This window comes from Manis pentadactyla, chromosome 4 (genome assembly GCF_030020395.1).
Source record: "Manis pentadactyla isolate mManPen7 chromosome 4, mManPen7.hap1, whole genome shotgun sequence".
Lineage (NCBI taxonomy): Eukaryota > Metazoa > Chordata > Mammalia > Pholidota > Manidae > Manis > Manis pentadactyla.
The window spans coordinates 42,742,441-42,769,112 of NC_080022.1; the positions used below are offsets into that span (position 1 = coordinate 42,742,441).

Here is a 26,672-nt window from a genome sequence, read left to right on the forward strand (position 1 = left end):
GATAGTGGATTTTTTAGAACATGTAATCTTGGATAATACCAGCAGTGAGATAACAGAGAATGCAAATAATTTCTATTATACAAATCAGGAGTACTTATAATGTACTGTTAAGTAAATAAAAAAGGATAAGATATTATATTTGTAATTCCAACTAAAAATTGTGTTTGAATAAAGACTTGCAGAAAGGAAAATGGGGAAACTAGTTTGTGGGATCTGGAGGTTTTTTTTTTTTTCTTCCTCATTTCTAAAGTGGTTGTACCATTTCCATCATTACCAGGAGTGTATGAGAATTCTAGTTGCTTCACATCTTCACCAACATTTGATATGTTCAGTTTTTATTTTTTAAATAAGGTTTCACATGAAAAACATTGTGGTTACTACATTCACCCATATTATCAAGTCTCCCCCACACCTCACTGCAGTCACTACCCATGAGCATAGTAAGATGACCCAGAGTCACTACTTGTCTTCTCTGTGCTGCACTGTCTTCCCCATGACCCTCCCCACACCATGTGTGTCAATCATAATCCCCTTCTCCCTCCCTCCCCCCAACCCTCTCCCACCCCTCCCCTTTGGTAACTGCTAGTCCCTTCTTGGAGTCTGTGAGTCTGCTGCTGTTTTGTTCCTTCAGTTTTACTTCATTGTTATACTCCACAAACAAGGGAAATCATTTGGTACTTATCTTTCTCCACCTGGCTTATTTCACTGAGCATAATATCCTCTAGATCCAACCATGTTGCAAATTGCAGGATTTTTTTTCTTTTTATGACTGAATAATATTCCATTGTTTATATGTACCACCTCTTCTTTATCCATTCATCTAATGATGGACACTTAGGTTGCTTCCATGTCTTGGGTATTGCAAATAGTGCAGCGATAAACATAGGGTTGTATACATCTTTTCAAATGAGGGATTTTGTTTTCTTTGGGTAAATTCCTAGAAGTGGAATTACTGGATTAAATGGTATTTCTATTTTTTTTTTTTTTTGGTGTTGATAATTACATTTATTTATTTATTTATTTATTGGCACAAAAAAGTCAGGTTTATTAGGATATAATATACATAGAGTAAAATTCACCATTTTTTAAGATGCCCATTTTTTTTTTTTTGTAGATAATTATTTTTTATTGAAGGGTAATTGACACACAGTATTACATTACATTAGTTTCAGGTGTACAACATAGTGATTCAACATTTATATACATGATAATTCTAGGTATCAGCTATAACCATACCAAGTTGTTACAATATTTTGACTATATTCCATATGCTATACATTACATCCCGGTTACTTATTTATTTTACAATTGGAAGTGTGTACTTTTTGTTTTGTTTTGTTCTTGTTTGTGAGGGCATCTCTCATATTTATTGATCAAATGGTTGTTAACAACAATAAAAGTCTGTATAGGGGAGTCAATGCTCAATGCACAATCATTAATCCACCCCAAGCCTAATTTTCATCAGTCTCCAATCTTCTAAGGCATAACAAACAAGTTCTTACATGGAGTACAAATTCTTACATAGTTAATAAGTTACATGGTGAACAGTACAAGGGCAGTCATCACAGAAACTTTCGGTTTTGCTCATGCATTATGAACTATAAACAGTGAGTTCAAATATGAATACTCATTTGATTTTTATACTTGATTTATATATGAATACCACATTTCTCTCTTTATTATTATTATTTTTAATAAAATGTTGAAGTGGTAGGTAGATACAAGATAAAGGTAGAAAACATAGTTTAGTGTTGTAAGAGAGCAAATGTAGATGATCAGGTGTGTGCCTGTAGACTATGTGTTAATCCAAGCTAGACAAGGGCAATAAAACATCCACGTATGCAGAAGATTTCTCTCAGAACAGGGGGGATGAGGTTCTAAGCCTCACCTCTGTTGATCCCCAATTTCTCACCTGATGACCCCCCTGCGACTGTGCCTGTCTTAGGTTGTTCCTCCCTTGAGGAATCTTACCCGTCTCTGGCTAACCAGTCATCTTCCGGGGCCATACAGGGAAATGTAAAGTTGGTAAGTGAGAGAGAAGCCTTATTGTTTGAAATGGTTAGCTTTTTATTTCTTTGCATATTTATGCCCTGTAGCTTCTATGCCCAGCATTTGTCTTGAGGTATCTTTACCACTTGGAAGAATTATGATACTCGGTAAATTTGATATGAGGCACAAATTCTATTTAAGGGTTGTAATTAGGAAGGAAGAAGAAAAGCTATAGAAGTAGCAGGCGGAAGAAAACATGGGAAGATTGATTATTTCTTTGACGTATCTTCTTGTAGAGTAACTTCAGCATGTATAGGTTTTAAGCTACTACTTAAATTGCGCACACACATTAACATAATAGGAGTATAGTTACATAACCAAAGCATACCTGTAATTACCAGCCATCTCCAGTGAAACCAAGAAAACCAGTTAGGCACCTTAGGCATTTTTGAAAACTTATCTATGATATGGTGGATATTGTCCAACTGAACTTGAACAGTCTGAGAGAAATCAGACAAATTAAAACAACCCATTCCTGGGGAATGTTCACATCCCTTATGTTCTTTTAACAGTAAATAGTCTGTAGTTGTAAGATTTTGGAGTGCTACAATTTGCACTTCTCTTAATTCTTGATTGAGTTCCAACAGTATAGATCCAGTCAAATTTGTTGTTTTACTGTATGCACAGGCCAGCTTAGATATCTCCTTCATTCCCATGGCAAGTCCAGGAACTGGTGGGATGAGTGCATCTACAGCTGTTGGGGTTTTTTGATGATCATCTTCTGGCATGAGTCTTCCAGAGAGTGCTGATGTTGGAAGTTCTTTTTCATATTGTATCTTAGTTCATTTTCAGGGTAGCCCAATTAGGCTTTGATCCTCTGTATAAACACAAACAGACCCTTTGCCTACACTTTTATATGCCCTTTATATCCTTGTGTAGAACTCATTGGAAGTTACCACACAGGAACTGCCCCCTTTTTTTTTTGTTTTGTTTTGTTTTTGGTATCACTAATCTACACTTACATGACGAATATTATGTTTACTAGGCTCTCCCCTATACCAGGTCTCCCCTATAAACCCCTTTACAGTCACTGTCCATTAGCATAGCAAAATGTTGTAGAATCCCTACTTGCCTTCTCTGTGTTGTACAGCCCTCCCTTTTCTCCTACCCCCGCATGCATGCTAATCTTAATACCCCCCTACTTCTCCTCCCTCCTTATCCCTCCTTACCCACCCATTCTCCCCAGTCCCTTTCCCTTTGGTACCTGTTAGTCCATTCTTGAGTTCTGTGATTCTGCTGCTGTTTTGTTCCTTCAGTTTTTCCTTTGTTCTTATATTCCACAGATAAGTGAAATCATTTGGTATTTCTCTTTCTCCGCTTGGCTTGTTTCACTGAGCATAATACCCTCCAGCTCCATCCATGTTGCTGCAAATGGTAGGATTTGCCCTTTTCTTATGGCTGAGTAGTATTCCATTGTGTATATGTACCACATCTTCTTTATCCATTCATCTATCGATGGACATTTAGGTTACTTCCAATTCTTGGCTATTGTAAATAGTGCTGCGATAAACATAGGGGTGCACTGATCTTTCTCATACTTGATTGCTGCATTCTTAGGGTAAATTCCTAGGAGTGCAATTCCTGGGTCAAATGGTAAGTCTGTTTTGAGCATTTTGATGTACCTCCATACTGCTTTCCACAATGGTTGGACTAACTTACATTCCCACCAGCAGTGTAGGAGGGTTCCCCTTTCTCCACAGCCTCGCCAACATTTATTGTTGTTTGTCTTTTGGATGGCAGCCATCCTTACTGGTGTGAGGTGATACCTCATTGTAGTTTTAATTTGCATTTCTCTGATAATTAACGATGTGGAGCATCTTTTCATGTGTCTGTTGGCCATCTGTATTTCTTTTTTGGAGAACTGTTTGTTCAGTTCCTCTGCCCATTTTTAATTGGGTTATTTGTTTTTTGTTTGTTGAGGCATGTGAGCTCTTTATATATTCTGGATGTCAAGCCTTTATTGGATGTGTCATTTTCAAATATATTCTCCCATACTGTGGGGTTCCTTTTTGTTCTATTGATGATGTCTTTTGCTGTACAGAAGCTTTTCAGCTTAATATAGTCCCACTTATTCATTTTTGCTGTTGTCTTCCTTGCCCGGGGAGATATGTTCAAGAAGAGGTCACTCATGTTTATGTCTAAGAGGTTTTTGCCTATGTTTTCTTCCAAGAGTTTAATGGCTTCATGACTTACATTCAGGTCTTTGATCCATTTTGAGTTTAGTTTTGTATATGGGGTTAGACAATGGTCCAGTTTCATTCTCCTACATGTAGCTGTCCAGTTTTGCCAGCACCATCTGTTGAAGAGACTGTCATTTCGCCATTTTATGTCCATGGCTCCTTTATCAAATATTAATTGACCATATATGTCTGGGTTAATGTCTGGATTCTCTAGTCTGATCCATTGGTCTGTGGCTCTGCTCTTGTGCCAGTACCAAATTGTCTTGATTGCTATGGCTTTATAGTAGAGCTTGAAGTTGGGGAGTGAGATCCCCCCCTACTTTATTCTTCTTTCTCAGGATTGCTTTGGCTATTCGGGGTTTTTGGTGTTTCCATATGAATTTTTGAATTATTTGTTCCAGTTCATTGAAGAATGTTGCTGGTAGTCTCATAGGGATTGCATCAAATCTGTATATTGCTTTGGGCAGGATGGCCATTTTGACGATATTAATTCTTCCTAGCCATGAGCATGGGATGAGTTTCCATTTGTTAGTGTCCCCTTTAATTTCTCTTAAGAGTGTCTTGTAGTTTTCAGGGTATAGGTCTTTCACTTCGTTGGTTAGGTTTATTCCTAGGTATTTTATTTTTTTTGATGCAATTGTGAATGGAGTTGTTTTCCTGATTTCTCTTTCTGTTGGTTCATTGTTAGTGTATAGGAAAGCCACAGATTTCTGTGTATTGATTTTGTATCCTGCAACTTTGCTGTATTCCGATATCAGTTCTAGTAGTTTTGGGGTGGAGTCTTTAGGGTTTTTTATGTACAGTATCATGTCATCTGCAAATAGTGACAGTTTAACTTCTTCTTTACCAATCTGGATTCCTTGTATATTTTTGTTTTGTCTGATTGCTGTGGCTAGGACCTCCAGTACTATGTTGAATAACAGTGGGGAGAGTGGGCATCCCTGTCTAGTTCCCGATCTCAGAGGAAATGCTTTCAGCTTCTCGCTGTTCAATATAATGCTGGCTGTGGGTTTATCATAGATGGCCTTTATTATGTTGAGGTACTTGCCCTCTATTCACATTTTGCTGAGAGTTTTTATCATGAATGGATGTTGAACTTTGTCAAATGCTTTTTCAGCATCTATGGAGATGATCATGTGGTTTTTGTCTTTCTTTTTGTTGATGTGGTGGATGATGTTGATGGACTTTCGAATGTTGTACCATCCTTGCATCCCTGGGATGAATCCCACTTGGTCATGGTGTATGATCCTTTTGATGTATTTTTGAATTCGGTTTGCTAATATTTTGTTGAGTATTTTTGCATCTACGTTCATCAGGGATGTTGGTCTGTAGTTTTCTTTTTTGGTGGGGTCTTTGCCTGGTTTTGGTATTAGGGTGATGTTAGCTTCATAGAATGAGTTTGGGAGTATCCCCTCCTCCTGTATTTTTTGGAAAACTTTAAGGAGAATGGGTATTATGTCTTCCCTGTATGTCTGATAAAATTCCGAGGTAAATCCATCTGGCCCGGGGGTTTTGTTCTTTGGTAGTTTTTTGATTACCACTTCAATTTCGTTGCTGGTAATTGGTCTGTTTAGATTTTCTGTTTTCTTTCTGGGTCAGTCTTGGAAGGTTTTATTTTTCTAGGAAGTTGTCCATTTCTCCTAGGCTTCCCAGCTTGTTAGCATATAGGTTTTCATAGTATTCTCTAATAATTCTTTGTATTTCTGTGGGGTCCGTCATGATTTTTCCTTTCTCATTTCTGATACTGTTGATTTGTGTTGACTCTCTTTTCTTCTTAATAAGTCTGGCTAGAGGCTTATCTATTTTGTTTATTTTCTCGAAGAACCAGCTCTTGGTTTCATTGATTTTTGCTATTGTTTTATTCTTCTCAATTTTATTTATTTCTTCTCTGATCTTTATTATGTCCCTCCTTCTGCTGACCTTAGGCCTCATCTGTTCTTCTTTTTCCAATTTCGATAATTGTGACATTAGACCATTCATTTGGGATTGTTCTTCCTTTTTAAAATATGCTTGGATTGCTATATACTTTCCTCTTAAGACTGCTTTTGCTGTGTCCCACAGAAGTTGGGGCTTACTGTTGTTGTCATTTGTTTCCATATATTGCTGGATCTCCATTTTGATTTGGTCATTGATCCATTGATTATTTAGGAGCGTGTTTGTGAACTTCTTTGCTTTCTTTGTACAGTTTATTTCTAGTTTTATGCCTTTGTGGTCTAAAAAGTTGGTTGGTAGGATTTCAATCTTTTGGAATTTTCTGAGGCTCTTTTTGTGGCCTAGTATGTGGTCTATTCTGGAGAATGTTCCATGTGCACTTGAGAAGAATGTATATCCTGTTGCTTTTGGATGTAGAGTTCTATAGATGTCTATTAGGTCCATCTGCTCTACTGTGTTGTTCAGTGCTTCCGTGTCCTTACTTATTTTCTGCCCAGTGGATCTATCCTTTGGGGTGAGTGGTGTGTTGAAGTCTCCTAGAATGAATGCATTGCAGTCTATATCCCCCTTTAGTTCTGTTAGTATTTGTTTCACATATGCTGGTGCTCCTGTGTTGGGTGCATATATATTTAGAATGGTTATATCCTCTTGTTGGACTGAGCCCTTTATCATTATTTGGTGTCCTTCTTTATCTCTTGTTACTTTCTTTGTTTTGAAGTCTATTTTGTCTGATATTAGTACTGCAACCCCTGCTTTCTTCTCACTGTTGTTTGCTTGAAATATGTTTTTCTATCCCTTGACTTTTAGTCTGTACATGTCTTTGGGTTTGAGGTGAGTTTCTTGTAAGCAGCATATAGATGGGTCTTGCTTTTTTATCCATTCTGTTACTCTGTGTCTTTTGATTGGTGCATTCAACCCATTAACATTTAGGGTGACTATTGAAAGATATGTACTTATTGCCATTGCAGGCTTTAAATTCGTGGTTACCAAAGGTTCAAGGTTAGCCTCTTTAGTATCTTACTGCCTAACTTAGCTCGCTTATTGAGCTGTTATATACACTGTCTGGAGATTCTTTTCTTCTCTCCCTTCTTGTTCCTCCTCCTCGATTCTTCATATGTTGGGTGTTTTGTGCTGTGCTCTTTCTAGGAGTGCTCCCATCTAGAGCAGTCCCTGTAAGATGTTCTGTAGAGGTGGTTTGTTTAAAGCAAATTCCCTCAGCTTTTGTTTGTCTGGGAATTGTTTAATCCCACCATCATATTTGAATGATAGTCGTGCTGGATACAGTATCCTTGGTTCAAGGCCCTTCTGTTTCATTGTATTATATATATCATGCCATTCTCTTCTGGCCTGTAGGGTTTCTGTCGAGAAGTCTGATGTTAGCCTGATGGGTTTCCCTTTATAGGTGACCTTTTTCTCTCTAGCTGCCTTTAATACTCTTTCCTTGTCCTTGATCTTTGCCATTTTAATTATTATGTGTCTTGGTGTTGCCCTCCTTGGATCCTTTCTGTTGGGGGTTCTGTGTATTTCTGTGGTCTTTTCGATTATTTCCTTCCCCACTTTGGGGAAGTTTTCAGCAATTATTTCTTCTAAGATACTTTCCATCTCTTTTCCTCTCTCTTCTTCTTCTGGAACCCCTATAATACAGATATTGTTCCTTTTGGATTGGTCACACAGTTCTCTTAATATTGTTTCATTCCTGGAGATCCTTTTATCTCTCTCTATGTCAGCTTCTATGCGTTTCTGTTCTCTGGTTTCAATTCCATCAATGGCCTCTTGCATCCTATCCATTCTGCTTATAAACCCTTCCAGAGTTTGTTTCATTTCTGTAATCTCCTTTCTGGCATCTGTGATCTCCCTCCGGACTTCATCCCGTTTCTCTTGTGTATTTCTCTGCATCTCTGTCAGCATGTTTATGATTCTTATTTTGAATTCTTTGTCAGAAAGACTGGTTAGGTCTGTCTCATTCTCTGGTGTTGTGTCTGTGATGTTTGTCTGCCTGTAGCTTTGCCTTTTCATGGTGGTAAGAATAGTTTGTAGAGCTGGGACGAGTGATGGCTGGAAGAACTTCCCTTCTTGTTGGTTTGTGGCCCTCCTCTCCTGGGAGAACAGCGACCTCTAGTGGCTTGTGCTGGGCAGCTGCGCGCAGACAGGGTTTCTGCTTCCTGCCCGGCTGCTATGGAGTTTATCTCCGCTGTTGCTGTGGGCGTGGCCTGGCTCGGGCAGCTGCTCCAAAGTGGTGGAGTCGCGTTGGATGGGGGAGCGGCTGGGAGGCTATTTGTCTCCGTAAGGGGCCTCCCTGCTCCCTGCAGCCCAGGGGTTAGGGTGCCCAGAGATCCCCGGATTCCCTACCTCTGGATTAAGTGTCCCGTCCTGCCCCTTTAAGACTTCCAAAAAGCACCCACCAAAACAAAACAATGACCACAAAAAAAAGAAAAAAAATTTTTTTTAATTTAAAAAAAAAAAAAAAAAGGTGGCCGCTCGTTTTTCTTTATTCTCTGGCGCCAGCCTCAGGCATCTGCTCACCGGTCTTGCTGCCCTGTTTCCCTAGTATTGGGGTCCCTATCCCTTTAAGACTTCCAAAAAGCACTCACCAAAACAAAACAGCAAGAAAAAAAAAAATGTTCTCTCGCTTTTCTGGTGTCCTCTGGCGCCAGGCCTCCGGTGCCCACTCACTGTTCTTGCTGCCCTGTTCCCCTAGTATCCAGGGCCCCCTGCGCACGCACTGTGTCTGCACTCTGGCCCGGATGGCTGGGGCTGGGTGTTCGGCAGTCCTGGGCTCCGTCTCCCTCCCGCTCTGCCTATTCTTCTCCCGCCGGGAGTTGGGGGGATGGGCACTCGGCTCCCGCCGGGCCGGGGCTTGTATCTTACCCCCTTCGCGAGGCACTGGGTTCTCTCAGGTGCGGATGTGGTCTGGATATTGTCCTGTGTCCTCTGGTCTTTATTCTAGGAAGAGTTGTCTTTGTTATATTTTCATAGATATATGTGGTTTTGGGAGGATATTTCCACTGCTCTACTCACACCTCCATCTTCCGATCTTCTCTCTTATTTTTAGTTTTTTAGGAACCTCTGTACTGCTTTCCACAGTGGTTGCACCAATTTACATTCCCACCAACAGTGTAGGAAGGTTCCCATTTCTCTGCACCCTTGCCAGCATTTGTTGTTGCTTGTCTTTTGAGTAGTGGCCCTTCTAACTGGTGTGAGGTAGTAGTTCACTGTGGTTTTAATTTTCATTGCTTTGATGATTAGTAATGTGGAGCATCTTTTCATAGGCCTGCTGGCCATCCATATTTCTTCTTTGCAGAAATGTCTGTTCAGGTCCTCTGCCCATTTTTTACTCAGGTTATTTGTTTTTTGGTTGCGGAGGTGTATAAGTTCTTTAATATTTTGGATGTAACTTATCAGATGAGTCATTTATGAATATATTATCCCATAATATGGGTTGCCTTTTTGTTCTGCTGATGGTATCCTTTGCTCTACTGAAGGTTTTTAGCTTGATATACTCCCACTTGTTCATTTTTTATTTTGTTTCCCTTGTCTGAGGAGATCTGTCCAGGAAAAAATTACTCATACTTAGGTTCAAGAGATTTTTGCCTATGTTTTCTTCTGAGAGTTTTATGGTTTCATGTCTTACATTCAGGTGTTTGATCCATTTCAAATTTACTTTTGTGTATGAAGTTAGACAACAATACAGTTTCATTCCTTACATGTAGCTGCCCAGTTTTCCCAGTATCAGTTGTTGACGAGACTCTCTTTTCCCCATTGTATATCCATGGCTCCTTTATCATATATTAATTGACCATATATGCTTGGTTTTATATCATGGGCTCTCTATTCTGTTTCATTGATCTATGGCTCATTTCTTGTGCCAGTACCAAATTGTTTTGATTACTGTAGCTTTATAGTAGAGCTTGAAGTCATGGAGCATAAATCCCCCAGCTCTGTTCTTCTTTCTCATGATTGCTTTGGCTATTTGGGGTCTTTTGTAGTTCCATATGAATTTTACAACCATTTGTTCTAATAAGGTTTGCATTGAATCTGAAACTGCCTTGGACAGGATGGCCATTTTGACAATATGAGTTCTTCCTATCCATGAGCACAGGTTAGATTTCCATTTATTGGTGTATTCTTTAATTTCTCTCATGAGTGTCTTATAGTTTTCAGAGTAAAGGTCTTTCACCTCCTTGGTTAGGTTTATTCCTAGGTGTTTTATTCTTTTTGAAGCAATTTCAAATGGAGTTGTTTTCCTGATTTCTCTTTCTGCTAGTTCTCCTAGTTTCATTGTTTTTCTCTGTTGCTTTGTTCTTCTCTATTTTACTTATTTCTGTTCTGATCTATATTATGTCCTTCCTTCTACTAACTTTGTGCTTCTTTGTTCTTCGTTTTCTAGTTTCTTTAATTGTGAGTTCGGACTGTTTATTTGGGATTGTTCTTGTTTCTTGAGGTAAGCCTGTATTGCTATGTACTTTCCTCTTAGAACTGCCTTTGCAGCATTCCGCAGATTTTGGGCTGTTGAGTTTTTGTTTACATTTGTCTCCATGTATTGCTTGATTTCTGTGTTAACTTGTTCATTGATCTGTTGATTATTGAGAAGCATGTTGTTTAGCCTCCATAAGTTTGTAGGCTTTTTTGTTTTCTTTGTGTAATTTATTTCTAGTTTCATACCATTGTGGTCTAAGAAGCTGCTTGATACAATTTCAATCCTTTTGATATTGAGGCTCTTTTTGTGGAGTAGTATGCGATGTATTCTAGGGAACATTCCATGTGCACTTAAGAAAAATGTGTATCCTGCTGCTTTTGGGTGGAATGTTCTGTAGATATCTGTTAAGTCCATCTGATCTAATGTATTGCTTAGTGCCTCCGTTTCCTTCCTTATTTATTCATTTATTTTCTGTGTGGTTGATCTATTGATGTGAGTGGTGTGTTAAAGTCTCCTAAAATGAATATGTTGCAATCAATTTCCCCCTTTAATTTTGTTAGTGATGTTTTACATATTTAGGTGCTCCTATTATGTTGGGTCCATAGATAGTTATAATGGTTATATCCTCATGTTGGACTGATCCCTTTATCATTATGTAATGTCATTTATCTCTTGTTACTTTCTTTGTTTTGAAATCAATATTGTCTCATATGAGTACTGCTACTCCTGTTTTTTTCTCCCTATTATTTGTGAAATATCTTTTTCCATCCCTTCACTTTCAGTCTGTGTATGTCTTTGGGTTTGAAGTGAGTCTCTTGTAGGCAGCATATAGATGGGTCTTGTTTCTTTATCCATTCTGCCACTCTGTGTCTTTTGATTGGTGCATTTAGTCCATTTACCTTTAAGGTGATTACTGATAGATATGTACTTGTTGCCATTTTATTAATTGTTTTCTGGATGTTTTATAGCTCCTCTCTGTTCCTTTCTCATTCTTTTATATTCTTCTCTTGTTATTTGATCGTTTTTTTTAGTGTTGTGAATGGATTTCTGTTTTAAAATTTTTTTGGTGTATCTATTGTAGGCTTAAGTTTTCTGGTTACCAAAGGTTCAAGGATAACTTCCTTACTCTATAACAGTCTATCTTAAACTGCTGATTCCTCTATTTCAAACACAATCTACTTTTTTTTCTTCTTATTCTTCTTCCTCCCCTCCACTTTCTGTATTAGATGTCATAATCTGCACTTTTTGTGTATCCCTTGACTGATTTTGTATACAGTTGATTTTGCTTCTTTTGTTTTAATTTCATACTTGCTTGGTAATTAATTGGTCTACTACCTTTACTGTGGGTTTATTTTCACTGGTGAAAGCTATTTAGCCTTAGTAATATTTTCATCTACAGCAGTCCCTTTAATATATCCTGTGAGGCTGGCTTAGTGGTGATGAATTCCTTTAACTTTTGTTTGTCTGGAAACTTTAATGCTGGCTTCAAATTTAAATGATAATCTTGCCAGGTAGAGGATTCTTGGTTGGACATCCTTCTGTTTCAGTACATTAAATACATCATGCCACTCCCATCTGGCCTGGAAAATTTATGCTGAGAAACCTGCTGATACCTGGTGGGATTTCCTTAATAAGTAATCTTTTTCCTCTCTCTACCTACTTTCATTGATCTTTGCCATTTTAATTATTATATGTCTTGGTCTTGTCTTCCTAGGGTTCATTTTGTTAGGGGCTCTCTGCCTTCCATGACCTAAGTCTATATTTCTTTCCCAGACTGGGGAACTTTTCAACAATTATTTCTCTAAAGAGACTTTCTATCCTTTGCCTCTCTCTTCTTCTGGTACCCCTATTATATGAATATTATTTCATTTGGATTGCTCATATGGCTCTCTTACCATTCTTTGATTCCTAGAGACCTGTTTTCTTTCTGTTCCTCAGCTTCTGTGTGTTCCTGTTCTCCAATTTCCATCTCATTGAGTGTCTCCTCTGCTTGCAGTAATCTACTCTTTAATCCCTCCATTGTATATTTAATTTCAGTTACTGTATTTTTTAGCTCTGAGTGGCTCTTTTTCAGGTCTTCTATCTCTTTGTTGACATCCCCCCTGAGATCTTGAATACTTTTTTGCAAATTAGTAAGCATGTTAATGACTTTTACTTTGAAATCTTTACCAGATTGGTGATATCTGTGTCATTTAACTCTCTTTCTGGTGTCTTGTCCTGTAGTTTTGTTTGGAACAAAGTTTCTCTGTTGCCTCATTTCTGTGTTTCTTCCTCTTTTTTAGATGGATCTTATATGCTTCCTGGCTCATAAACTAATACCTTTATGAGGAAGGTGTCCTATGGTGCCCAGAAGTTCAAGACTCTTTACTCTTCAGTGCCTGGTTCTCCTTTGTGGGAACTCCAGCTGTTGGTTGCAGTGGGTGGTGCTTTTCTGTCTGTCTGTGGCACTGCAGTTTGCCTCAGCTGCCTTTGTGATTTGAGCAGAAGCCTCTGCTGGGGTCACTGGGCAGGGCCACCCTCTGCCTGCCCTGAAGCGATGGTGGAGCTTCTGGGTTAAGGAGGTAGCTCTGGTGCATGGTGGGATGTGCAGCACTGGGCTTGGATACCTGGTGGGAGGAAGGAGATCCCAGGGATGGCTCCTGCCAGCACCTCTCCAGTTGGGCTGAAACAGGGCAAGAATACTAGGAGAGTGTCCCTCTGCCTGCCAGGCAGCAAAGTCTGACACTTCTGCTGGGCCAAGTGGGTTGGCTTGTTGACAGAGTGCACAGGGAGGAGCTTCAGGGCTCTATTGCCATCAAGGGGGATGGAGGTCTGTGGCTCCTGAGAGTTCCCAACCTGTTGTGTCTAGGGAGGGCTTGGGAGATTGCATTCATCTGCCCTTTCTCCTAAGGAGAGAGCTCTTTCCAACCCTCTGGCTCTACTCCTACTGCTGGGAAGTCTTTCAAACTGCCACTTCTGCTTTGGGTCTCAGGGCGAGCAGAGTGTGCCTGTCTTCCACAAGTGACTAGAGGCTCAGCTTCCCAGAGTGTTCCAGCTGTCCCTGATGCCCCACTCTGCTAATCGGGAGAACCCAATGTAATGTGGATTTGTGCTCCTGGAGCAGATCTCCAGGCCCAGGTGTGCAGCATTCCTGGACTCTTGTCTGTTCCTCTTTCTTCTGCCTGTGGGCTGGGATTGGGGAAGGGCTGGGGTCTCACTTTTGATGGCAGCTCGGCCCCTTTACCCTTTTCTGTGTAGTCATTTCTTCTTCCCAAGGTGTAGATGGTCTATTCTGCAGTCTTCAGGTCATTTTCAGGTTTAGTTGTATTTGCTCTGTTCTCTTCTTTTATGTATATTTGGGAGGAGGTTTCCACCTTGCATTCCTACTTTGCCATCTTTTTCTCCATCCCCTTTTCAGCCACACTCACTGCACCATTTTCCTGCCAGCCCTGGAAACTCTGCCTGCTGGAAGTTTCACTGGGTGGTGAATCCAGAGTTGGCAGTGTTTCCTACCCCACCTCTACCCTTTCCAAAGTGTGCTCAGCACTCTGCCACCCCAAGGCACTAGTTCAAATACTGTTAATGTCTATTGTAACTTTGTCTTTGTAGATTATTTAGCAGTATAGTGTTTAATATCCAGATGTTTGGAATTTTCCTACATATCTTACTGTTACTGCTTTCTAATTTAATTCTTTTGTAGTCAAAAATACTGTGTTTGATTTTGATCCTTTATTAAACTTATTGAAATTTATTTTATGGCTCCACATATGTTATATATTGTTAAAGTTATATACACGTGAAAAAATAATGCAAATTCTGCTTCTGCAGTTGTTAGATGTAGTATTCTGTATATGTCAATTAAATCATGATTGATAGGATTTTTTAGATCTGCCTTTACTGATTTATTTGACGTGCTCTATCAATTGCCGAGAGAGGGGTGTTGAAATCTATGATTGTGAATTGCCTCTTTCTCCCTTTAGTTCTGTCAATTTAAATTCATTTATTTTTAGGCTGTGTTATAAAGCACAAACACATTTATAGTTGTTATGTCTTCCTGATAAGTTGTCCTCTTTTTTTCATTACAAAATTTCCTGCTTTATTTCTGGTTATATTCTTTGTCTAGAAGTCTCTTTTAATCTGATTAAAATAGTTATCCCAGCCTTTTTATGCTTACTATTTACATAATCTGCCCTTTTCTGTCCATTTGCTTTCAAAACTTCCTTGTGTTATTTATCTGCTTAAGGTGCATTTCTTGTAGGCAGTAGTGTATTTTTTAATCCATTTTGTCAATTTTTGCCTTTTAGTTTTGGAGTGTTTAGACCTGTGCTGTCTAATAAATAGCTGCTAGCTATATATGATTGTTGAATCCTTGAAGTGTGGCTAGTCCAAATTGAGATGTGTTGTAAGTGTGAAGTATGCACTGGATTCTTAATCTTTAATATGAAAAACCAAACATAAAGTATTTCATTAACAATTTTGTATATTGCTTACATTTTTAAATGAAACATTTTGGATGTATTAGATTAAATAAAATATATACCTGAAAATTTAAAAGTACATATGTGATTTTGCATTATATTTCTATTGGACAGTGCTATTTAGAGTACTAACATTTAATGTAATTATTGATATTGTAGGATTTCAGTTGACTGTTTTATTATCTGTTTTTCTCTTTGCCCTCTCTGTTTTTTGTCTCTTCTACCTCTCCTGTCTTCTGGATTATTTGAATATTTTTAGTATGACATTTTAATCTATGTATTGGCTTTTTGGTCCTATCTCTATAGTTTTAGTGTTTTGTTTTGTTTTGTTTTAGTGTTGTAGGGTTTAACCTCAACACTACTGACATTTGAGCTAGATTATTCTTTGTTGTGGAACTTGTGAACATTCCTAGCCTCTACCCACTAAATGCCAGTAGTACCTCCCCACACAGTTGTGACAATCAAAAAATGTCTTCAGACATTACCAAGTGTCCCTTGGGGTGCAGAATCTCTCCAGGTTGAGAACCACTGCTATAGAAGTTATAGTATGCATACTTAACCTTCACAGTCTCCTTAGAGTTAATATTGTACCACTTCACATAAAATGTAGAAACCTTGTAAACATTTACACCCATTAACCAACTCACCTCTGCTTTACACCAACCCTTATAATTACCATATGCATTATATCTTGTACATTGAAAACTCCCAAAGATAATGTTGTGATTTTTTTTTAGTCTTCATGCTATGTGAATTTTTTTAACTGTAGTTTTTTAAAAATTAAGGTATCATTGATATGCAGTCTTACAAAGGTTTCACATGCATAACATTGTGTCTTCAACATTCACCCTTATTATCAAGTCCCCCCTACCCCACTGCAATCACTGTCCATCAGTGTAGTAAGATGCTATAGAGTGATAATGTTGTAATTATTGTTTTCAACAATTGCTCATATTTTAAAGACCTTAAGAGTAAAAAAAAGTTGTTTATATTTACCCCCATATTCATCATTTCTGTTGCTTTTTCTTCTTACTTGCAGGTCCAAATTTTTTTCTGTTTTCATTTCCTTCAGCCTAAAGAATTTATTTTAGCATTTCTTATGAAGTAGGCCTTCTGGATATGAATTCTCTTAGTTTTCTTTCATCTGAGAATGTCTTTACTTAGCCTTAATTCCTAAAGGAAATTTTTGCTGGATATGTAATTCTGGGTTGACAGGGTTTTTCTTTAAGCAATTAAAACATGTTGTTTTGCTCTTCTGGCCTCTGTGATTTCTGATAAGAAGTACACAGTCATTGACATTGTTGTTCACATGCATATAATCACGCCTTTTTTTCCAACCAGTTTCAAGATTTTTAGCAGTTCAGTTGTTCTCTATCTAGGCATGGGTTTCTTTAATTTATTTGGCTTGGGGTTTTCTGAGTTTCTTAAGTCTGTAATAGTGTCTTTCACCAAATTTGGGGGCTGTCTAGCCATTATTTCTTTAACATTTTTTCTGCCTCAATTTTTTCTCTATTCTCCTTCTAGGATCCCAATGATGCATATATTAGACCTTTTGATATTGTCTCACAGGTCCTTGAGGCTCTGTTCATTTTTAAATACCTTTTCTTACTGTTCTTCAAATTTGATCATTTATATTGATCTTTAAGTTCACTGACTCCTCCATCCTCTTTCTGCTCTTGACCATCTTTAGTGAGTTTTTTATTTCAAATACTGTATTTTCAACTCTAGAATTTCCTTTTAGTTCATTTTATAGTTTTCACTTCTCTGCTGATAACTACTGCTTATTCATTTTAGTGTGTTTTCTTTAATTGTAATAGTCCAAATAACTGTTTTTGTCTTTGATAATTCTGTGACCTGAGCCTTCTTGGATTCTGCATCTGTTGTTTATCTTTTCCCTTGAGAGTTGGTCACAATTACCTGATTCTTTGGATATTGAATAATTTGGGATTGTATCCTGGACAAGTGAATGTTATGTTGTATAGATCCTCTGGAGAACATTGACATTTTTGTTTCAGCAAGCAGTCAACTCAGTTGTGTTTAGATAGCTTCTGTCTTCCCTTCTTTGGGTGGTGGTTAAAGTCTTTGTTCAGTTCTTTAAGGCTTTATTGTGCTGTTTTGGGTCTGTCCTATGCTTAGTTTAAGATTGAACCTGAGATTTACATAGGTCCCTATACAGAATTACGGATTCTCTTCTCTGGCTTTCTATATTGTGAGCCTCCTCTCTTCCTTTCTGGCCTGTAGAGAGTTCTTTTCCTGGTTCCTCTGGTTAGAAAGATGGAGTTTCTTTGAGAGTTTTAGCTGCCTGTGCAACTCCAGGACTGGGTTTGTCCTTGGGGCAAAGCTGTTAAGAAAGTCTAAAAAAAAGAGAAAACTGGTAACTCACCCTTGTGCAGTGGCTTCTTCAAGTTTTAACTTCCTCCATAATCCCTTTGCTTTGTTTATTTTTCAGTCATTTGGTTGTTTTTTTTGTGTTTTTTTTGTGTGTGTTTTATCCAGTGTTTTCAGTTGTGATCAGTGAGAGAGATGAACTTTACTGAATATATGCTGCCTTAGCAGAACTGAAACCCAAATCTCAAGGTTTAAATGTCACATATATGGTGATGACTTTCAAATTAACATCCCTATCTTAAACTGCTTCCCTGATCTCTAGACTCATATATTCAACTGCCTACTTTTCAGGGGTTTTTTGAATGTCTCATTAGAATCTCAAACCTAAGTCCAAATTGAAGTCCTGATATGACCCAGACTTCCTCCTTCCTTAATCTTTCTCATCTTCCAGTTGTTCAAGCTGGATACTGTAGAATCATTCTTGACTCCTCTCTTTCACAGCTTCAATTGAATCCATCTCTAATCTACTTTAATCCATCCTGTTGGCTATGGACTCTGCCTTTGAAATATATCCAGAATGTGAACATATCTTACCACTTTTTGTCATTCACTACCAGCGTAGTCCAGACCACCATTATTTCTCATTTGCATTAATGTAGTAGTCTCATAACTGGTTCCCCTGCTTCTGCCTTGTCTCCTTACAGTTAGTTCTCTGTAACAAAGCTTTAATGATCCTGTTAAAAGCATACAGAAGCTCAACATCATTCCTTTGTTCATCTCACTCAGAAGTAAAAGCCAAAGGTGATCTGTTCCTGTACTTATGTACATCTTTTTATCTTATGTATCTTTCTGTCTTACTGTGCTCCAGCTACATTGTTCTCCTTCAAACACTGTAGGCTTGATCTTAGCTTAGGGCTTTTGTTCCAATATCAGTACTCTATTCCGGTCTTTGACCAAGTGTAACCTTCTCAGTGGAAGCCTTCTCTTGTCACCTTGTTTAAAATGTAAGCTTCTCTATCTTCCTTGTCCCAACCCTTCTTATACCTCCTTTCCTGCCTTCTGTTTTCCATGATACTTATTACCACTCTAAATATTATATATTTTTCTCATATTACATTTTGTCTCTCTCTTCCTCACACCTCTCTCCAGAGTAAATTAAACTCCATGAGCAGGGATGTTAGTCTGTTTTGTTCACAGTTGTATTTTATTCACTATTGTATCCCCAAATTCCCAGGGTAGTTTTAGGCATGTAATAGGCATAATAATTGCTTTCCAAAAGTGTACACATTTATTTTCCTATCTGTGGTATATGAGAGTCATCATTTATAGTACTTTCATCTCTGGGTCATTTTTAGTTGATGAGTTCAAGATAACTTACCATGGGAATCTTCTGATACTTCATAGGATTATATATATTATGGAAAAAAACCATGCAGTAGATTATTTACTTCTTGGGGTTGGTTTGTATTCAATCTGCTGTTACTTGGTACAATCATATTTAGCAGTTTTGAAAGCAGTAATACTAGATAGAATACTTGTTATGATTAGAACCTTGTGTCAGCTTCTGGGTCAGAAACACCAAAAAATAAAAGAATACCTCAATGGATATTTTCTTAATTTATAACCTAGATTTAAATTCAAGTCAGAAGTGTTAATACAAAATTTTGTGATTAGTGTATTTTGTTTTACCAGTAGTGAGACTCTTTGGTTTTTGAAGGCAATAAAGTGTTATCAGTTCAGAACACAAGCTATGGAACCAGGCTGCTTGAGTATTAATCCTGGATCCCTTGCTGTTGTCTTGGACTCGTTACTTAATATAGTAGATACTGTGTATCTCTTTCCTCATCTGTAAAATGGGAATGATAGTACCTACTTTATAGGGTTGAGGATTATATTGTATAAGTATATGTAAAATAGTTAGAACAAGGCCTGACACAGAGTGAAGGCTTAAAAGCTATTAGCTGCCTCTGGCAGCACCACCACCATTATCATCATTATTTGGAGATTCTACCTCTCATTATCAGAAAGATGATCTGAAATAATGTTTTATACAATGCATTCATTTTATTTACTTCTTAACCATCTGATAAGAATGACCAGGGAATTGATAGGAATGTTGAAGCCACCAAGCATATGAAGTAATTTTTTTCTTTTATGCTTACATTTATGGCTCAACAGTATTTTCAGCCACTTCTCTTCATTTCATGCAAGTGCTCTTTTTTTCTTTCTCTCCCCTCTCTGTTGCCCTTTTTTAAGTCTGATGGTTACCATGGGGAATTGCTGGCATGGTGAAATAGGTGAAGGGGATAAAGAGGAACAAAATCTCAATCATAATAAAAATTGGTCCTGGGCATCATAGAGAATATATCAATACTATAATATCTTTCTATGTTGTTGTGGTAAGCATTTAATAATATATAGTTAACTGTGGAATTACTATGTTGTATACTTGAAACCAATATAATATATATATCAGCTATACTTATATTTAAAATAAAAGATTATACATTTGGCACAGGTTGGATAAAAAAGAATATATAGCATACAGCACTGTAGTTGAATGGAAATTAACACATTTTGTCAAAATTATGAATTTTTAAAGGAAACAAAATTATTTTATCCATTATAGTTCTTTCCTTCTGGTTCTCTGAGTCTATTATGTTTGTAGCAGTTTTAGAATCGACAGAACTCTTAGGAACTAAAAGGATCTTTGTTTCATACAGGAAATGTCCTGAAAATATAAACCTTCATTAGTCAATATTTATTACCAAACTTTTAGAAGTGTTTATATCAATTTTATGTTAGTTTGAGCTGTTAGGAAATGTTTGTTCCAGGAAACTATTGGCTATGTGGAAGTTAAAGAAAAAACTTATCATTTGTTCCAGTATTATTTTTAACATTCTTGAATATTATTTTTCCTTTTATAGGACTAGGTGGAAAATTGGTTGATAGAGGAGATAATACTTATGGAGGAAAGTGGGTCATAAATCCTAGTGGTGGACTGATTTCAAAAGGACACCCACTGGGAGCTACAGGTAATGTTATACACAGATTTCATAAATGTTTTGTTATCACTTTTGTCATAAGTATGATTGATTTAAATGAAAGATTGTATTCTCTATACCTGATAGCCAATGCTTTAAATGATTGTTTAGCTGTTATTTTTTATTTTCCTTTAAGTATATTACACTTCAGTAGTCTTGATTAATTGATAAAAATTTAAATTAGTTGAAACTCTGAATTCAACAATATATAATTTTTAAAGTTTGATTACTTTCAAATAGATATACAACTTAACTAACTAGATGTTTCCAAATAGAGATTCTGCTAGACCTGCTAGATAAGAATCATATGAAATGGGTGCATTATTTGTATGTGGTTGTATAGTGGTTGGTGTTGCATGGAAATTTTTTTCTCTTGGGAGAACTGGACCAGAAATTATGAGATACAGGTTTTACCATAGCTCTACTACTGACTGGCCATTTGACTATTTTGATTGATTATCAATTAATCACATTAACTCTTAGTTTCCTTAATTGTAAAATTGAGAAATTATACAAAGCAGTTTCTAAAATAACTTAGCACTAAAATTCTAGGATTTATTTTTATCAAGATGGGTTTTACAAGTTTTTTCCATATTGTCTTGTACATTAATTAATTAACATAGTAAAACTAAATTTTCACAAATTCCAAAATAGAGAAGTTAGAATTAATAGTGTATTCATTGCAGCAATTAACTTTGGTTTATTTCTTTGTATCACCCAAACTTAGCAAGCTTATAATCTAGTAAACAGATGTACATATAAAGAGTAAGAGAGAGGTAGACAGTTGACTGCAATATAATGTGCCACCTTGTTTGTTTCCTGTCTTGTCCTTTTGTTCTTTTCTCTTTTCATCCTGTATTTTTATTAATTGGGAATTTTTAAATTATACCCAGTTCTGTTGAATTATTTCTTTTTCTTGTTTTTTAGTGGTTACTCTAGGATTTACAATATGCATCTTTAATTTACCATAGTCAACCTTCAGATAATGTTATACCATTTCACATGTAATGTAAAGGATTTTTACAACAATGTATTTTCATGTACCCTCTCCTATCTTTTGTGCTATTATTGTCATACATATACATCTAAATGTATTATAAACCCCACAGTATACTCTTGTTATTAGTATTGCTTTAAACAATCTAATATCTTTCAAAATAATCTAAAAAATCTAAACATGACATCCCAATGACAATGATGTCATTGGGAGTGGCAGAATAACAACATCTGAATATTCTCTCCTTTATAAAAGTACCAAGAACACTTGCAAAAATTGTCAAGATCATTTTCATAACTTTGGAAATTAACCAAAGGCTCACAAGTAATCTGGGGGAACATTTGTTAGAAACAAACAGCTTAATCTCCATGAGAACATAAGCTTTGTGGCATTTTGACTTTCTGTAATACCACCCTGCTTTCTCCAGCTCCGTGATAGCTTTGAAAACAGCAGCCTGCAATCATGGTGAAAACTAGCAGCCTAGCCAACACTGGAGGAGTCAGAATGGAGTTGGAGCTCTTCCAAAGCTCCATTCTCAGAGAATTGTCATTATTTGACCAATCTGGCAGTTCCCTGGTAAACCATCCTTGGAAGGCTTATCTTTGTGTTGCCTGACAGAGAACTTGTGCAGTACAAGTAGTATTTTCCTCAGAGTCATTTGTCAAGAACAATCAGCAACAACTGTTTAATGACATAGTTCCCTAAGGTTCCAGTAACAATTGGGGCAAACAATAAACCAACCAAAAACTTAAAAGAAAAAGCTGAGGAATGAGATGTCCATATAGGCCTTTGAAAAGATGTGACATATTCCTGTGAATCAAGAATACCAAGTACATCTGTAGGGTTGTGTGTATGCCCAAGGCCATGTGTATCTCAGGAAAGACCAGAGAACTTACTAAGCTCTCACCTCTGGCTGATCCCAGGGCTCTGTGCCAACAGGAAGTAGACTAAGGTGACATCCCGGCTAGTACCCTGACACATGCACAGTCTCAGCAAGTACTGGGAGACTTTCTAACTCCAGATGTTCAAGGAAATCTGGTCATTAGCTGACCACTAAGCTAACTGAAAAGGGAATTCAGTGGCCAGTTGTGACCAAAAAATACAGACTTTACAGAATTAGTTAGGAAAAGTCAGTAAATCAACAGCAACAATGACAACAAACTGGGGAAGGAGGAAAATCTGGTTTTCTAGAGCTGCCACATTATGTTATTTTAAATGTCCAGTTTTCAACAAAAAACTATGTGACAGGCAACAAAACAAGAAAATATGGCCCATACACAGGAAAGGAAAGCAGTCAGTAGAAACTGAGGTAATCCAAACATTGGGTTTGCTGGATAAAGACTAAATCAGCTATTTAAGTACGTTCAAAGAAGTAAAAGAAAAAATATATATAAGTACTAAAGGAAAGTATAATAATGTTTCACCAAATAGGGAAAATCAATTATTGGATAGAAATTATGGAAAAAAACTAAATAAATTCTGGAATTGAGAAGTATAAAAACTGAAATGAAAAATTCAATAGGGGACTCAACACCAGATTTGAATAGGCAGAAGAAAAAAAAATCAATTAACTTTAAGACAGGTCCATTGAGCTTATTCAATATAGTCTGAGGAATAGGAAAAAAAAGAATGAAGAAAAATGAAGAGTCTCAGAGACTTGTGAGACACCAGCCAATGTGGCAACATACACATAATAATGGTCCCAGAAGGAAGGAGAGAAAGAAAGGGCAGAGAGAATGTTTGAAGAAATAATGGCTAACTCCCCAAACTTGAGAAAAACATTAATATACATATCGAAGATGTTTAACAAACTTTAAGTAGGAGTACCTCAGAGTTTCATACCTAGACACATCATAGTCAAACTGTTGGAAGCAAAAAACAAATATTCAGAGCAACACAGAGAAGTGATTCTCAGTAAGTAATTTCTCTCCAGAAACCATTGAGGCAGTTTGGTGAAGGAAATTATCAAACAAGAATTCTATATTCAGTGGAACTACCTTTAAAAAATGGAGGAATTAAGACATTCCCAGGTAAACAAAAGTGAGAGAATTTATCAGTAGCAGACCTCCCCTGTAAAGAATACTTTGTAAAGAGTCATTCATGAAAGTTCACTAGACAGTAGAATAAAGAACACATGGACAAATAAAGAGCATTGGTAAATGTAACTGCATTGGTAAATATAAAAAACAAATAAGTGTATTTTTTATTTATCGTGTTTTCCCCCTCCTGTCTGATTTAAAATGCAATTGCACAAAGCAGTAATCTGAGTTGATAGTTATATAATGAGTGAAGATATAATTTGTATGACAGTAACACAATGGAGACAGGGAGGGAGCAGACCTATACAGGAACCCGTTTTTGTGTATTGTTGAAATTAAGATGGTGTTAATCTGAACTTGACTGCTATAAATTAAGATGTTGATTGTAATCCACAGAGCAGCCACTAAGAAAATAACTAAAAGTTTATAGTAAAGGAAATGACAAAGAATTAAAGTGGTACACCAGAAAATACCTATTTGACATAGAGGAAGGAAATAATGGAGAAACAGGGATACTAAAAAAGATAAATGATCAAGAGAATGAGAAGACAAGTCACAACCTAGGAGAAAATACTTGCAAAAGACACATCTGCTTAAGGGCTATTATCTAAAATATACAAAGAACTCTTAAAAGTAAACAGTAAGAAAATGAACAACCTGATTAAGAATGAGCAAAAGACCTAGACTCCTCACCAAAGAAGACATACAGATGGCAAACATGTACATGAAAATATTCTCAACATTGTATGACATCAGGGAAATGCAAATTAAAACAACAGTGAGATACCACTGTATACCTATTAGAATGTCTGAAATCCAAAATGGTAATAACACCAAACACAGGCAATTTCTTACAAAATGAAACCTCCTCCTACTATATGATCTAGCAGTTGTGCTCCTTGGTATTTACACAAATGAGATGAAAACTTACATCCACACAAAAACCTGCACGTAGATGTTTGTAGCATCTTTATTCAGAATCACCAAAGCTTGGAGGCAACCAAAATATCCTTTAATAGGTGAATGGATAAATAAATGGTAGTACATCACAGACAATGGACTATTATTCAACACTGAAGAAAAATTAGCTATCAAGTGATGAAAGGCATGAAGGAACCTTAAATACGTATTACTTAGTGAAAGAAGCCAATCTGAAAAGATTGCATACTATACTTCTAACTATATGACATTCTAATAGGTATAGGCCAAACTATGCAAACATTGAAAAGATTAGGGGTTAGGGAAGAGGGAGGGATGAACTGGTAGAGTACAGAGGGTTTTTAGGGCAGTGAAACTGTTCTGTATGGCACTATAATGGCAGCTACATGCCATTACATTTGTCGAATGCATACAACACTGAGAGCAAACGCTGATGATAACTGTGGACTTTTGGTGATAATTATGTGTCAATAGAGGTTCACTGATTGTAACAAATGTACCACTTTGGGGTGGTTGTTTGTTGTGGGGAAGCTATGTGTATTTGGAGGGCAGGGACTTTATGGGAAATCTCTGTACTTTCCACTAAATTTTGCTATGAACCTAAAACTGCTCTAAAATATTTAGAAAAAAAGTCAACCTATATCAATATACATTTATGTTAGATAATAGATAATGAAAGAGAGGAAAACAAAATAATTTGGTTAATATATACAAATATATTAATGTCAAAACAACTATTTAACTATGTTAAACTATTATAAAGTCCTTTTTTCTGCTACTTGATGATCATTATAGATGGTATTTATAATTTCCTTCTTCTACCACTTAGTACATATTACTTTTGCCCTTAGCAAGCACTTCATTCATGGTTTATCTGGTGGTATGACACAAACCTTCATTTCTGAATACTTTATGCCAGTAGCAGCCCAATTTCTTTGGGTTATTGTAGTAAAAGTTAGAATTATTCATTTCATCTCAGTCAGTTAATACCCTTCCTTACCTAGTTCAATGCCATGAGGAGCCCAAAGTGGCCAGGTGGCAGTCTCTGCTTCCAGTTCAGTGGAAGAAACACTTGTGTCTAAGACTTCTAAACCAGCAGAGCCCAAAGTTTCAAGAATGGCAAGGAAAAATTTTGTTAATGGATCATTAGGGATGATAGTGAGAGAAGCCACTTTCTTTTCTATTTTTTGATCCCTTTTGTATTCTGGCTGTGGAGAAAGCATCACTGATTCAGAGTATGTTCCCCATTTTGGAGGATATAACCCCAGCCCTGCAAAGTGTTGCTGGCACTATTAGAGAGTCTTCAAAAGACCTTTACATTATTCTATCCGACCAACTGCTTTACAGTAATAGAATACATGGTAAGCCCAGCGAATACTGTAAACAGGAGTCCATTCTTCCATTTCACTCTTTGAGCCTGTTAAATGAGCTTCTTCATCAGAGGAAGTACCATGTGGAATACCAAGATCAGGGATAAAACGCTAGGGGATATAAAAATCAAAGGTGTAAGTGGAGAAGAAGAGACACTTAAGAATAATGAGAAGAAAAGACCAGTTACCCAAGGGAGGAAAGTATTTCAAAAATAAGTGGTCAGGCCAGAAAAGTTAGATTGATGAAGAGTGAAAAATGTCCTTTGGATTTGGATGTTATCAAGTCATTGGCAGTTTTGGAGCAATTTTATTGAAATGTGTGGCATGGAAACGCATGGGAATTTGGAAAGAATTGAAAGTGTGAAAGTAGCAACAATAGCACAGATAAACTTTTCACAGTGGCTGTGAAGGGAAAGGGATGTGTAATGGATGTGCCTCAGTTGCAGGTATGTGTTCTGTATGAACGAAATCTTAGATTTGATTTTAGCCTCTTTGCTTGTTTCAGTATATAGCTTTGTTGATCCTAGTTTTTTAATCTGTAAAATGGGAAAAAAGTTAAAATCTACCTTATAGGATTGTTCTGTGGATTAAATGAGGAAGTATATAGTAGAGACCCCAAAACAAAATAGGAAAACAGTAATTGCTAGTGTTCTCCTCCCACCATTTCTACAAAAGGAAGGTAGGAATAAAGTCCATATGTGTATCACAGTATGAAAAATATTAGTAACCATTTCAGGAGAATAACATTCTTTAATTTGTAAAGAAACTAATTTTCCTTCTAGTATGGCAGCCTTGAGGCATCAGTTTCTCTATTTAAATATTGTGCCTAATGCTAGATATTTTTAAACTATTTTTCTGCCTTTAGTAAATAGACTAAACTGTTTTGTTTATACCACAAAAGAATTAGGTCATATTTCAGT

At 36.9% G+C, this 26,672-nt stretch overlaps 1 protein-coding gene across 1 annotated transcript in view; it reads left to right on the plus strand.

Annotated features, from left to right (window-relative positions):
• Positions 1-26,672, plus strand: part of SCP2 (sterol carrier protein 2) — a 141,542-nt gene that overhangs the window by 70,263 nt on the left and 44,607 nt on the right. Inside the window, exon 11 of the mRNA XM_036892782.2 lies at positions 20,291-20,398. Coding sequence (XP_036748677.2) covers positions 20,291-20,398 — 108 coding nt within the window. The remainder of the gene's footprint in view (positions 1-20,290; positions 20,399-26,672) is intronic.